The sequence below is a fragment of the Rhincodon typus genome, chromosome 10, assembly GCF_021869965.1.
Source record: "Rhincodon typus isolate 14 chromosome 10, sRhiTyp1.1, whole genome shotgun sequence".
In the NCBI taxonomy this organism is placed as follows: Eukaryota; Metazoa; Chordata; class Chondrichthyes; order Orectolobiformes; family Rhincodontidae; genus Rhincodon; species Rhincodon typus.
Genome location: NC_063341.1, coordinates 33483542 through 33498291, shown reverse-complemented (window position 1 = coordinate 33498291; position 14750 = coordinate 33483542). Strand labels below are relative to the sequence as shown.

Below are 14750 nucleotides of genomic sequence, written 5' to 3'. Positions count from 1 at the left end.
AGGGACATAGATAAGCTGCAGAGCTGGGCTGAGAGGTGGCAAATGGAGTTTAATGCGGAAAAGTGTGAGGTGATTCACTTTGGAAGGAGTAACAGGAATACAGAGTACTGGGCTAATGGGAAGATTGTTAGTAGTGTGGATGAGCAGAGAGATCTCGGTGTCCATGTGCAGAGATCACTGAAAGTTGCCACCCAGGTTGATAGCGTTGTTAAGAAGGCGTACGGTGTGTTAGGTTTTATTGGTAGAGGGATTGAGTTTCGGAACCATGAGGTCATGTTGCAGCTGTACAAAACTCTGGTGCGGCCGCACTTGGAGTATTGCGTACAGTTCTGGTTGCCGCATTATAGGAAGGATGTGGAAGCATTGGAAAGGGTGCAGAGGAGATTTACCAGAATGTTGCCTGGTATGGAGGGAAGGTCTTATGAGGAAAGGCTGAGGGACTTGAGGCTGTTTTCGTTAGAGAGAAGAAGGTTAAGAGGTGACTTAATAGAGACGTGCAAGATGATCAGAGGATTAGATAGGGTGGACAGTGGGAGCCTTTTTCCTCGGATGGTGATGGCTAGCATGAGGAGACATAGCTTTAAATTGAAGGGTGATAGATATAGGACAGATGTCAGAGGTAGGTTCTTTACTCAAAGAGTAGTAAGGGTGTGGAATGCCCTGCCTGCAAAAGTAGTAGACTCACCAACTTTAAGGGCGTTTAAATGGTCATTGGATAAACATATGGATGATAATGGAATAGTGTAGGTTAGATAGGCTTCAGATTGGTTTCATAGATCGGCGCAACATCGAGGGCCGAAGGGCCTGTACTGTGCTGTAATGTTCTATGTTCTATGTTCTATTGACCTCATTGTATTTTACAATTTTTCTCCACAATTTCCTGAAACGATCTTGAGACTTATTTCATAATTCAATTACCAGTAATGTAAAATATTTTAATCTTTCTTTTTTATTTCTCAAGATAGTGTAGCTATACTGCAGGGAATGGGTTAGCTCAGTTGCCTGGTTTGCAATAGAGTGACACCGACAGTGTAGGGTTATTTCCTGTACTGACAAAAGCCACCACGAAGTCCTTGCCTTCTCAACTTTGCCCCTTGCCTGAGGCATGGTCACTCTCAGGTCATGGTCATCTCTCTAATGAGAAACCAGTCTATGCTGAGTTTAACTTAATATTGTTCAAGTAGCCTTTACTTCATATATGGCAGAGCGAGCACAGGCCCAATTCTATGGCTGCAACAAAGCGGAGTGAATGGGCTGAGTACCATGGCGGAGTGAACAGGTCGAGTCCCACAGTTGAGTGAACGGGCCATTTCCCAGAGCAGTGGCGGAGTGAGCCCTGGATGGAGACTAGGCAGGCACGGACTCGAACTTAAGTACTTAAATACTTATTTGTCACTTATTATCATTCTGGACATTCTGAGGTTGGTTGGCTTGCCGAGCTGGTTTCTTGTTTCGCAGACGTTTCGTTACCATGCTGGGTAACATCCTCAGTGCAGCCTCCGATGAAGCATCGGTATGTTCTCCCGCCCGGTTTTTAAACTCTGGGGTCCGTTGAGATGGATTGCCTCACTTCTGGTTTTCTTTCGTAGTGGAATGTATATGGGGTCGAGTTCAATATGTTTACTAATAGCATGCTTCGTGGAGTGCCAGGCTTCTAGCCTTCTAACTTTCTACATGGATGCCTCAGGAACCAGGTATTACCACGCAGTGTGAAGTACAAACCACCCATCAACAACCCACAAGCCCGGAAAACAGCAGAACAAAATGGCCACCAGATGATTAAGGGTAATGACAAACGACGCACACAACCGGCTCCACAAATACAACAGAGAAATTACGCGCCAAAAAACGTTATTCCTGGAAGCTACCAACCAAGACTGGACAACTGACATGGAACGAGCCATTAACATCAGCCGACAGACCACAAGAGCCAAGAAAAGACAGACCCTGCAAGACAAGCTAGCCACACGTACACACAAAAACGACAACAGAACAGACACATGGATAAGAAAACTCTCCGACAGGAAACTGACTGACATGGAAAACAGCCCTTCTCACCTGAGGACTGAACTACGACTACAGAGACGCCAACAAAATGGAATTCCTAGCCACACTGAAAGCCACACTAAAGACCAACAATATCAACGAAGAAACACAACAAACGATAAGACAGACAGTAATCCCGACACTAACCAGAAGGAGTGAACTCAACACCCTCAACACACAGGAAAGACAGGCCCTGGAAGGATTAAAGGAGGACAAGAACATCACAATACTACCCGCAGAGAAAGGGCGCATGACAGTGATACTGAATAAAAGGGACTACATCTTCAAGGCACAAGCAATGCTTGTCGATGAGAACACATACCGGCCAGTACAAACTGACCCGACACCGCAACTAAGCGGCAACAAAATCCTCTATGTGCTAAAAAGACTTAAACAAAGAGGACAGATCAACAAAGCAGACTTCTCAAGAATGAAACCCGAAGGAACCAACACACCCCGATTCTACAGCCTCCCTAAAGTGCACAAGCCGGAAATACCCCTTAGACACATAGTCTCCCTACCAGGCACTCCATCACACAGATTAGCCAAAGAACTACAAAGGAGACTCAGGCACCTAGTCAACAAATCACCCCACGCTATCCACTCAGCCCAAGAATTCCTCAACTCCATCAAAGACATAAGGATAGACGACGAGGAGACCATGATATCGTTTGATGTCACTGCCCTAATTACATCAATAGACATACCACGAGCAAAGGAAACAATGACAACACTACTGGAACAAGAGCAAGACCCCAGTGAAACCATCTCTAAGGACAACATGCTCAAACTATTGGACCTATGCCTCACCACCCACTTCACTTTCAATGACCAAACATACGAGCAAATCAACAGGACACCCATGGGATCACCTATCTCCGGACTCATAGCAGAAGCAGTGAAGCAAAGACTAGAAAGGACGGCCCTCCCGCAAATCCAACCAAAACTATGGATACGCTACGTGGATGACACCTTTGTCATCATTAAACGGACCAAATTAGAGGAGACACACAAACTTAGAAACAACACCCTCACCGGAATAAAATTCACCAGAGAGGAGGAGGGGAACGACCAGCTCCCATTCCTGGACGTCATGGCAGAGTGCAAGACAAACGGGGAACTGCAAACAAAAGTACACCGAAAAGCCACACACACAGACCAGGTACTGAACTTCAACAGTAACCATCCCAGCACACACAAACGAAGCCGTGTGCGAACACTATTTAAAAGGGCAACAACACACTGCAGCAACACAGAACTACGCCAAGAAAAAGAAGAATACCTCTTCCAGGTTTTCAAGAATAATGGATATCCAAAAAACTGGGTCAGAAGATGCCTACACGAACAACATCAGAAAAATACTACATGCCCCAACACACTCATCACACTACCATATGTCAGGAACATGTCGGAACTCACCACAAGACTCCTATGACCGCTGGGCATCAGAGTAGCACATAAGCCCACGTCAACCCTACGACAACTGCGCACCCAAACTAAAGACTCACTCCCCGCCACGGACAGGACCAATGTCATCTACAAGATCCCCTGCAGTGACTGTGAGAAACACTACATCGAACAAACAGGAAGGAAACTAACAACAAGAGTACATGAACACCAACTGGCTACAAAAAGACACAACCAGGACTCACTCATCTCAATCCACATGGACAAGGAGAACCACCATTTCGACTGGGACAACACCAAAATCCTGGGCCAAGCTAGGCAGAGACAGGCACAAGAATTCCTATAAGCCTGGCACTCCACGAAGCATGCTTGTTAATCAACATATTGAACTCGTCCCCATATACATTCCACTACGAAGAAAAACCGGAAGTGAGGCAATCCATCTCAATGGACCCCAGAGTTTAAAAACTAGGCGGGAGAACACACCGACGCTTCATCGGAGGCTGCACTGAGGATGTTACCCAGCATGGTATCGAAACGTCTGCGAAACAAGAAACCAGCTCGGCGAGCCAACCAACATAACACCCACAACCCGAGCTACAAATCTACTCCAAAACCTTTTTCAACTGTTCCCATGCTAATCTATCTATTTTTTTTAAATTCTGCAACAACACTACGTTTTTTCCCCCCTGTATCTACATTTAAAAGTATCTGTACCTAGGTCGTCTGTACCTAAGATGATGCCGAAAGGTGACATGACAAACTTTCCACTGTACTCATTTGACACATGACACTAAAGGCTATTCAATTCAATGATCCTAGACAGGGAATGCTGATAGAGGTAACTGGCAGTCATAATGGGAATTTCAGTTCATGTCTCTACTCTTTTGTGCAAGAGAACTTTTGTCACTCCAAATAGACTGAAATAGTAATAATTTGTCACCTTGATGTGGACAATCCCCATCCTTCTACTGTTCAATACACTACTGTATTCCCACACATTAGGAAACACATGTGCACTTAACTGTCAATATTCACAAGCAATCTAGGTTGAGAGGCCAAAGACAAAAAAGTCTGAAAACTAGTGGTCAAAGACAAAAAGTGTATAACTATTTTTGTGACAAGGAATCTTGCATTTATAGCACATTTTAATGATCAGTAATGAACATACGAACAAACCTCTAGTTTACTGACAGTTCGAAAAGTTCAGCTTCCAATTTCCCTAGTATTGACACAAATACCCCATGAATTGGAATAATCCACTGGTTATTACCCTTGAGGCTCTGATTTTCAATTCGGCGCTAAGCTTTTCATGCTATCTAACCACTTATACAAGTGTACCTTTATGGTTGGTACCTACACTGACCACGATAACGGGATCTTCCTCTTTCCACTCCAAGTTCTATCCAGCTCTGAGCAAACGTCCTGAACCCTGGTACTAATTAGGCAGCTGGCCATTTGGACATATATTCATTGCTGCACAGAATAATGCCTAACTCCCTCACTATACTATCCCCTACATTCCTTTTTGCTTGCTCCACTTGAATTGCTTCCTACACCACAGTGTCACGGTCAGTTAGCTGATCCATTCTGCAGCCCTTACTCTCATCCAAACAAGTAGAATATTCCTCAAACTTGTTGGAAAATTTCAAAAGTTTGAAGATCCCTCAATCCTAATCTCTGAGCTCCCTTACCCACCTGACTTGCAGTCACACCTTCCTGTCCCTAACTATAGATGACATTTGAAGATGCTATCCTAAGAGGCGTGACTGCCTCCTGGAGTACAGTATAGAACTTTGTTACAGGTATTTATGAAAATACAGTAAAATGTGTACACGGTGCCATAATCTGGCACCATTTAAATGACAATTATAAAAAGAAATAAATCTTACAAAGTTAGGACAGACTTCATTTTTTTTGTTCCATCCATGGCTTCTTGATTTTCTAAGTAGCTGTGGGAGGCTGCTACACTCCGCAGCTGCCAAAGCTGTCCCTGAGTCTGCAACACCCAAGGAGGAAGCACGCTGCAACAGCCCCCACTGCAACTGAGCAGTCCCAGAACACTGCCTCTGCCAAGCTCCCTCATCGCCGCCGATACAGCCAGCAGACTGTCCCAACTCTCGAGCACCGGGACCCATCTCAACTTCCAAGAATGAACTGACCATCCAAATGAACTCCCGAGGACTGAGAGATCGTTCACTCTGCCACCGTTGCAGACATTGCCAGAGGAAAAGAACGGACACTAATGCATCAACGCTGGAACAGCTGCTCAAGCCACGACCATCACGGCCACAAGGAGTGGACCGGATCAGCCGCTCAACAGCCCTGTGCAACCTCCCTCCACCACCATAGCCGCAGAAGGAAGAAATGGGTGAATTGAATCAAAAGTTAAAAGAAGAAAACAAAATTAATAAAATCAATGTGGGAGGGAGTGGACGGGGCCAGCAGCTTGAATGCTCTCTACCCTGCTGCTTCCGCCATCTTTAAGTTCAGGTAACTTTCCTCCTTTCTGCTGTGTTGCAGCAACCACAGCTCGGAGTCCGGCTGAAAACCTGAAACTATAAGCACACAATGCAGTGAGATCACAGAGTCCAAAAGCTCCCACATCCTGCAGTCACAGCACATCACTGTCTTACCATTGATATTGTGTGTTAATTCATTAATGATTCTTGCTTAATGAATTTATAATAAACCATACATCTCCAAAGCAATGTGTCCTTAATTCCACGCAGCTGTGCACACATCACTCACCATGCAGACCCATTGATTTCCAATTCCTGCTGCACACAGATCTGCACAGCAGCTGGGAAGATCATAAGAGGTTCCAATTAATTATAACTGCTACCAAGCAAACCTTACTCAAAACTTACAATAACTAATACATCACCTGAGTCATGATCAATAAACTAATAAAATGCTCAACTGAGCACTTAACTGTTTCCCAGTTATGTCACACTTTCGGTTGGTATTTTGTGCCCCCCCAAATCTGAACTCACCATCACTCTCCTGCTCAGTTTCTCATTCACATTCACACTCACACGCAAGTTCTGAACACTCTTTGGTGCTGTCTTAAAACATCCCCACTTTAGCTTTGCCTCTGATCTCTTCACAGCTCTCTTACACTCTTAAATCTCCCCACTCTCGCGCAATTCTGAACTCTCTGCTGCTCTTGAGTTGTTTTAAATCTTCCTGCAGTGAGTCTCACGGGAACTGTCCTCACAGTGGTTCTGAAATCTCCACAGCTCTCTTGTGCTGTTTTAAACCTCCTCATTCTCATGCTGATTCTGATCTCTCTGTCACTCTTTCCATTTTTATAACTCTTCCCCGTCTCAAGATGCAAATGTTTCTAGGCCACTTTAAAGTAGATTTGAAGTAGATAGATACATTATTTTTTCATTTGTTTACCTTCTATTAACAAGACAATGGACCAATGCATTTGTATCAAATCACCAAAGTGATCTCAGCATTTCAGCACTCAGTGTTAGTAGTGCAAATAATACAAGATGAAGTCCATGTAAATGACATAAAGTGAACTTGTACTACAGATCAATATACAACAATATATCATACAAATATAAAAATTTGTTTGTGAAGTACTACGCTGTTACCATTGAAAATGTTATTTTACATACTTGGGTAGGTGTCAACCAAACTTGTTATATTCCATGGTAACGGAAGATTCAGAGAAGCCCCTCTTTCCGCAACCCCCATCCACCAATTGTAATCAGGTCCTCTCCCCACACAACATTCAAACCTCTATTCCTAAACAGCCTCTTTCCTCACACACTTCCCACTCACTCACCTCTTCTGTCATCCACCTGCAAGACCACACCCCCCCCCCCCCAAGCCTTCACTCTGAGCCCTTACCTGGCTCTCTCCAACTTGTGGGGACTTACTCCTCATCGCTGCTGGTGTTAGTTGGTGGCTCCTCTTTGGCAGGTGCCACTTGGATACACACTACTGAAAGAGGACCATCCTGGAGGAAGAGGAACTCAGGCTCCAAGGGCTCAAATCCTAGTAGTGTCAGGGATCAGGACCTAAGCAAGCCAAGTCTAATGGTGGGATATGTCCGAGATGGTAACTGACTGGAATCTTTCTCCTCCTCCAGGGCCAGAGCTCAAGCCTGATCGGAACTGAACTTTGAATTATTATGGTGTCTCTGGCATATGTCAGATTGCTCTTTTGATAGACTTTTGGAGTTAATTGTGCAAAAATAGATGAACTAAGTGCACTTTTGCCTTCTCCTTAGAAGGAGTGGCATGAGATAGGGTTAGGATTAAGACTCGTTAAAACCAAGTGAAGGATCATCCTAGGCATCATCAGATACTTTACTGTCTAACCACTCACGTTTTTAAAAAATGTGAAAGTCCTTTATTCCACATATTTAGAACTGAAGAGCTTAAAACATGGGCTGTTTATAATCAACTATGAAACAGAAATCAATTCTTTTTGTTTTTTGCCAGCTCTCCTACTGGGTTAGGAGTGGTTGCCTCTGGTTTAGAAATTAATGAAGTGGTGACTTCAACAACCCATCAATCAATGGCTCACCCCTCGCATGCAATTTATTTGCACAAATAAGTCACCAAATAAACCATCTCCTGTTGGTTAGTCAGAATGCCACTCAAAGGACAAGACTCAAAGTGAAGATTCAGCAACTTCATGCAGTAATATTTTGAAAAATGGGCAGACACATGAACACTACAACAATTATAGAAACAAAAAGCAAGTGTAAAGGCATTTGGATTGGGTATCAGAGTCAGAAACAGCATTCAGCATGTCTTTCTTCACAATGTCTCTTAAGTTTTGCTTTTGGCTGAAGGCAGAGACATTCTGCCTGTTAACCAATACTAAATCTATGCTAGTCTATTAATGCAATTCAATGCACTTTGTTTGCTAACCTCCTGCGTGGGACATTTAGCATTCCAAATACAACACAATCACTAGTCCTTCTCATTGACTCTGCTCATGACATCCTAAAAACAAATCTATCAGGTTTTTCAAACATCATTTCCACTTCATAAATCCATGTTTACTCTACTGAATCAGACAATTATCTTTTAAGCATCCAGTAATGACATCCTTTATAATAGATGCTAATATTTTCACTATGACTGACGTCAGGCTAACAGATTTGTAGTTCCCAGTTTCCTCCTCTATTAAACTATGGGGTTACATTTGCAGCCTTCCAATCTTTATGCACTTTGCACAATTAATATAATTTTGAAAGATGATCACCAATGCATCAATTATCTCTGTAACGATTTCTTTCAAAACACTAGAATGCTGGTCATCAGATCCCAGGAATTCGGTAACTATCATTACCATTAATTTCTCAAAATAAATTCACTGGATCCTTGGATCTATTATTTTGGGGAAACTTCTGGTAAAGAGAAATACAAAGTAATTATTTAGCTTCCCTGCCATTTCTCTATTTCTTATTGTAAATACTGTGGTGATGAACCTTTAATTGTCTTTGCAACTTTTCATTTTTACAAACAACTGAAAGTTTTTACAATCCTTTTTTAAAATGTTGCTTGCTATTTGATTCTCTTTTCTTAATCAATTTCTTTGGGTCTTCCTTTTGCTGAATTCTAAAATTCTCCAAGTCCTCAGGCTTATAACATTTTTGGACAACTTTAGAAGTCTTCTCTTTTGGTCTAATACTATCTTTAGCTTCCTTTTTGTTGTCTCTCTCTCGTTTTCCTGTTGCGTCATTTTGGCTTAAAGGAATATATATATTTTTTTTAAATCCAAGCATTAGTTATTTAAATTATTAACCATTGTCTTTTGATCATCAAACCTTTCAAATGTATTTTTCGAATCTACAACCAGCTTCCTATTCACATCTACGTCACTCCTCATTTAGATTTATGACCATAATTTCATAGAAGTATTTTTGATTCAAACTTAATAGAAAATTTTAGCATCCTATGGTTACTCTTCCACAAAGGTTCATTTGCAACAAAAACATTAGTTGGTCCTTTCTCATTTCATAATACTAGATCTAAAATAACCTATGCCCTAATTGGTTCCCCAATATATTGCTCTGGAAAACTGTTTCAAACACATTCTAGGAATTCTTCCAAAGCATTAACATTCACTAGATTTACCCAGTCTATGCATATTAAAGTCACTCATGATTACTGCATCCCACTTCCTACATGCACTAATTTTTCATTTTATATTGTGTCCTACATTGTTACTGACACTTCCTTCAAGATAGCACCAGAATGTGGCGACATTTTGCGAGCTGTCTATGGCAGATCTTGTTCTTACATAACTTATAATCATTCTGCTCTTCTATACCTCAATTCTAAGTTCTATCAGAATTACTAACAATGTTCTAATAGACTTCTCAAATGTTAATTCTTACCTCCCTCTCTGCACCTTCTCTGTATTTCACACTCTGTATGGTACAATCTGCCTGTATAGCATACAGAACAGCACTTTTCAATATATCTTGGTACATGTGACAACAGTAAATTAATCAATACTTGTTGGTAGCCTATAAGCTACTTCTATCAATGTTTGCAGTCCCTTGCTCACTCTAGTTCTGGCCCTACTCAAACAGTTCTATATCCAGTTCTTCTGATCAGAGATCCTCTTTCACTTATACACTGATCTTGTATGTTATTATCAGAACTATCTATTGGTTTTGCCTATCCTTGCTAAATATTGAGTGTTTTTAAGTCCCCAGTCTTGGTCAACCTACAGCCACATCTCCATTACTGCAACTAAATGGGATGCTTTTACTTCTACAAGCACCATCAATCCAGCTAATTCCTTGTGAATATTGTGTTCAATAGATAGATTTCTGTCTTTTTAACACTGTTCTGTAACTTGATTCTAGTTGATTCTAGAACTTGTTTCTGCTCCTTTCCATTTTTATTTACAACAGTTGTACCAATCTATTCTAGTCCTAAAACTGGGAGAGCCATCTGACAGGCTTGTCAAACCACAGCCTTATGTAGTCACATGCTCAGAATCATATCTTACAGACAACATCCTAGGCAACACCATCTCCAGCTGGGGAATTGGCTATTGCACTGAATGGACAGACCCAGCAGAAGTGGCAGCACAATGGTATACAGTCAGGAAGGAGTTGGTATGGGACTCCTTAACACTGACTCTGGAATCCATGATGTCTCTTGGCATCAGGTCAAACATGGTTCAAGACATCTCTTGCCGACTACCGTGTACTCCATGCTCCATGTACTCCAACATGATTAACACCTCTTGGAGGAAGTATTGAAGGTGGCAAGAATGCAGAATTTACTCTGGATGGGGGCGGAGGGGGGGGCGGTGCTTCAGTGTCCATCATCAAGAATGGTATGACGTTAACACTAATAACTTAACTAGTCAAATCATGAAGGACATTGTTTGCAAGACTGGGTCTCTGGTAAGTGGTAAGGGACCCAAAAGAGAAAAACACATTTGAACTCATCTCATTACAATCTGTCTGACACAGATGCATCTGTCCAGGACAGTGTCGGAGTGATAACTGAAGTCTTTGTGGAGACAAAGCCCCACCTCTGCAATGAGAATAATCTTTATCATGCTGATGCTATGAACATGCTAAATGTTTTATCTGATCTATGATGTGCTATGGGCCAAAAGCACCAGCAGAAATGTATTTAAACACAACCTGCAAACTCATTGGCCCAACATATCCCCACTGTACCATTACCATCAAGCCCGGGGGTTTAAAGCTAGTTTAAATGAAGAGTGCAGAAGGACATACCAGGATTGGCATCAGGCACACCTAACAACCTGGTGAAGCTACAATGGAATACTACTTGGGTTTTAAACAGCAAAAAGTAGCAAGAGAGAGACATGGCTAAACAACTCCACAACTGATGGTGAATTGTGGAAGACAATCAAACATCTCACTAGAAGTGGAGTACTGTGGCTACAAGAGCAGGTCAGAAGTGATGAATCCTGCAGTGAGTAATTCACCTCCTAATTCCCCAAAACCTGTCCAATCATCTACAAGGCACAAGTCAGGAATGTGATGGAATACTTTCCATTTACCTGGATGAGTACAGTATCAATAACACTCAAGAAACTTGGCACCATCCAGAACAAACAGACCCCTTGATTGTCACCATGAAATAACTGCACAGAGGCCAGTATCCTGTCACCAAGTCACCCTTTATTTACTTGTGCACAATACATTGGCTGTGGCCAGCCAGCTCGGAGTCAGTCCCCTGAATTGGAGGAGATTCTAAATCCCCTGTTTATACTATATTGTGTTCAGACTTGCGTACAAATCAACTTACAAACATACTCAGGAATGGAACCCATTTGTAACCTGGGGACATTCTGTACTAATTTCTTATAGGATGTTTTTAAAACCTATTTTTCATAATTCACCTGTTCAGCATTGTTATTGCAGGTAAGACTTAAACCCAGGCCTACCAGTTCAGGGGTAGGGACAATACTACTGCACTAGAGGCCCCATTCCCCTGTTTATATTGGCTAGCCAGGGCTTCCTGTTTGGCCCAGGTTAACAACTCCAATCAAGGATCTCATAGTCAACAAGATCTACCTGGTTCCAATCACTACACACCACATCCACAAATATTCACTCCCTCCACCTGGAGTGGCTACAAAAATATTAAGTCTTTATTAATTAGAACCAAAGATGTTGGAAATACTCTGCAGGTTAGGCAGCATACATAGAGAGAAACACAGTTAACATCTCCAGTCAAAATCTTTCATCAGTTTTGTTTCTTATTTCAAATTCTTGGCCTCTTGCAGTATTTTGTTGTTTTTTTTTCTTCCCCCTGAATCTGTTCCACATCAAATAAAAAGAGCAGAGATGGTTATTGTAAAACTAAACCCTTCAAGGAAGCAAACATGTCTGTAGTGATTTTTGTTTGGCTGCTCTCACACCACTGCAATTTTTAATGAATTTTTCAGGTTTATTCCAGATGTATTATTTTTATCCAAGGACCAAATATTAACATGATGTAACCAATAATTCTCTAGATCCTGGGAAAAATAACAGCAGTTCTGCAGAGATAGTAGGAACTGCAGATGCTGGAGAATCCGAGACAACAAGGTGCAGGGCTGGATGAACACAGCAGGCCAAGCAGCATCATAGGAGCAGAAAGGCTGACGTTTCAGGCCTAGACCCTTCATCAGAAAAAGGGTCTGATGAAGGGTCTAGGCCCGAAACGTCAGCCTTTCTGCTCCAGCAGTTCTGCAGAGTTCTTTTGCTCTATCTTTTTATGCTGTTGGTCGGTAGCGTAAGTAACAACATCCTTGGCCCTGCTGAATTAATGCTTCTGTAAGATCTTTGATACACATGTTTCCAATAATCTGTTTTATATTACAGATGTAACCTTTACAGCTGAGATGTATCTAACAATCATGACCTCCTGCATTGCCAATGGCATTGGTGTACCAAGTAAGGAAGGTTGCTTGCAGTTTTCATAAAGCAGTGGCATTATTGCAGAATCATTTCCTCAGTTATCACCAGATACCTGTACCTGTGTTTGCAGTACGAGCATTATAGTGGCAACTATAAGAATTACAATTGGGACAACTCTGCCAGTATAAAACTATATGCTGGTATCATTTTTTCTCATATCTGGGAAGCTTGACAACCAAAGGTTGGAAAGAAAATCAATCCAACACAAGAAATATCCTTAATTCATAATGTACAATATAGAAATGTATGAATAGTGCAGTACAGAGAACAATCTAACAACTCGTCCTCTGAGGATAAGCATAAAAAAAAGCTAGAATTACAGTGCTTAATTTAGAACATTGAACAGAACAAGTTATGGTGAAGACATCAGTTTCCTCTTTAAACTTTCTCAGTTGTACTCTTTGCAAATAGGAACAGTTTACACCTTGTTCAAAACAAAATGCAACACGAGTCATGTAAATTGAACTCTTTGAAATGGTATACTTGCCTCAGTTCCTAAAATGTCAGGACTTGTCAATCAGGAAATCTCACAGGTATAGTACCAAGGCCTGAGATTTCTATAGTGCTTAAGAAGCAAAATGTAAATGCACAGTATGTGCTCAGTCACGGATTTTAGGAAAGAAGTGTTGAAAGCATTAAGTAGTTACTCTCAAATTAATAAAAGTTTCATCATATACCTTATACTCTGCTCTTCAGTTTCAAAAAGATATTTTCCTTTAAATCAGTTTCATCCTCTGGTTTAGGAATGATCTTCTCCAGATGACTGGGGATAGATCAAACTTTTCCCAACCTGATGAAGATGTTGAGTACCATTATCCACAAGTTTCATTTCAGTTTTAGGCTTCACCAATCTGCAGCATTCTGACTTTCAATAGTTACAAGACGGATTTTTCAGTTGATTGAAACTTTGATATTAATGCTTCATGCATGTCAGTTGTATGTCAAAAAAAAACTGATGTGCCAATATTTCAAGAAATAAAATCGAAGTGTCTTTAAAAGCTCGGTGTGTATACTTACTGCTGGAGTAGTACGAAGTCATACAGATCAAGGAGTTACAAGCCATTGGTATACTCTGTTAAATTGTCTTACTAGGTACAGTGACACAGCATCCGTAGGTTGGGATTCTTGTGCAAATTTGAGAGTGATTGCGTGTATATCACAAAATGTGTGGATGGGACTTTGTCAGTGGAGTGTTCTTCCAAAGTCATAATGGGGACTATGGCAATTCTGCTATCTCCATTTTTGACTTTTCCCACCTGATAATGGCTAAAATTCTAACACCAGCACTAAACACATTTGATTCAGGGACTAGGGAAACTGTTCATTGGTGAAATCAGCTATCAACTGACAATGCTACATTAATGGGTGGTTTAATAAAAAGTTTCTGGTCAAACGTGGAGGCTCCTCAAAATAGGCAAAAACTACCTGTCCAACTACATTGCTAGCAATGTAAGAATTAAGAGCACAAATGTGGCATATGGGTGTTTTTCATGCATCACTATTTATTAAGGCTAGCTTAGTCAGAAAGCTAAATGGGCTGCCAAATTCATTATTGGCATCCACTAATGACTACAGGGGTGTTAGGCACATTTCCTTCATTGCAGAAGAAAAAGATGTTGCATTTCTGTATTCATTCTTCTTTGAACATTCTTATTAGTGTTCAGTCTTATACTCACCATTCTGTGGTAAGTGGCTGAACTTGCAGGTTCAGCTGGTCTTGCTTTAGAAAGGACATTTGGTGAGAAATCTCAATGGGGGGAGAGATAGTAGAAACTGCCGATGCTGGAGAATCTGAGATAACAAGGTGGAGAGCTGGATGAACACAGCAGGCCAAGCAGCATCAGAAGAGCGGGAAAGCTGA

General features: G+C 41.5%; 1 protein-coding gene across 1 annotated transcript in view; it reads right to left on the bottom strand.

Annotated features, from left to right (window-relative positions):
• The window catches only part of lrrc7 (leucine rich repeat containing 7), a 256311-nt gene that overhangs the window by 195851 nt on the left and 45710 nt on the right, over positions 1-14750 (bottom strand). The window contains 1 exon segment of the mRNA XM_048602082.1: positions 1999-2050. Within this exon segment, the coding sequence (XP_048458039.1) occupies positions 1999-2050 (52 nt within the window).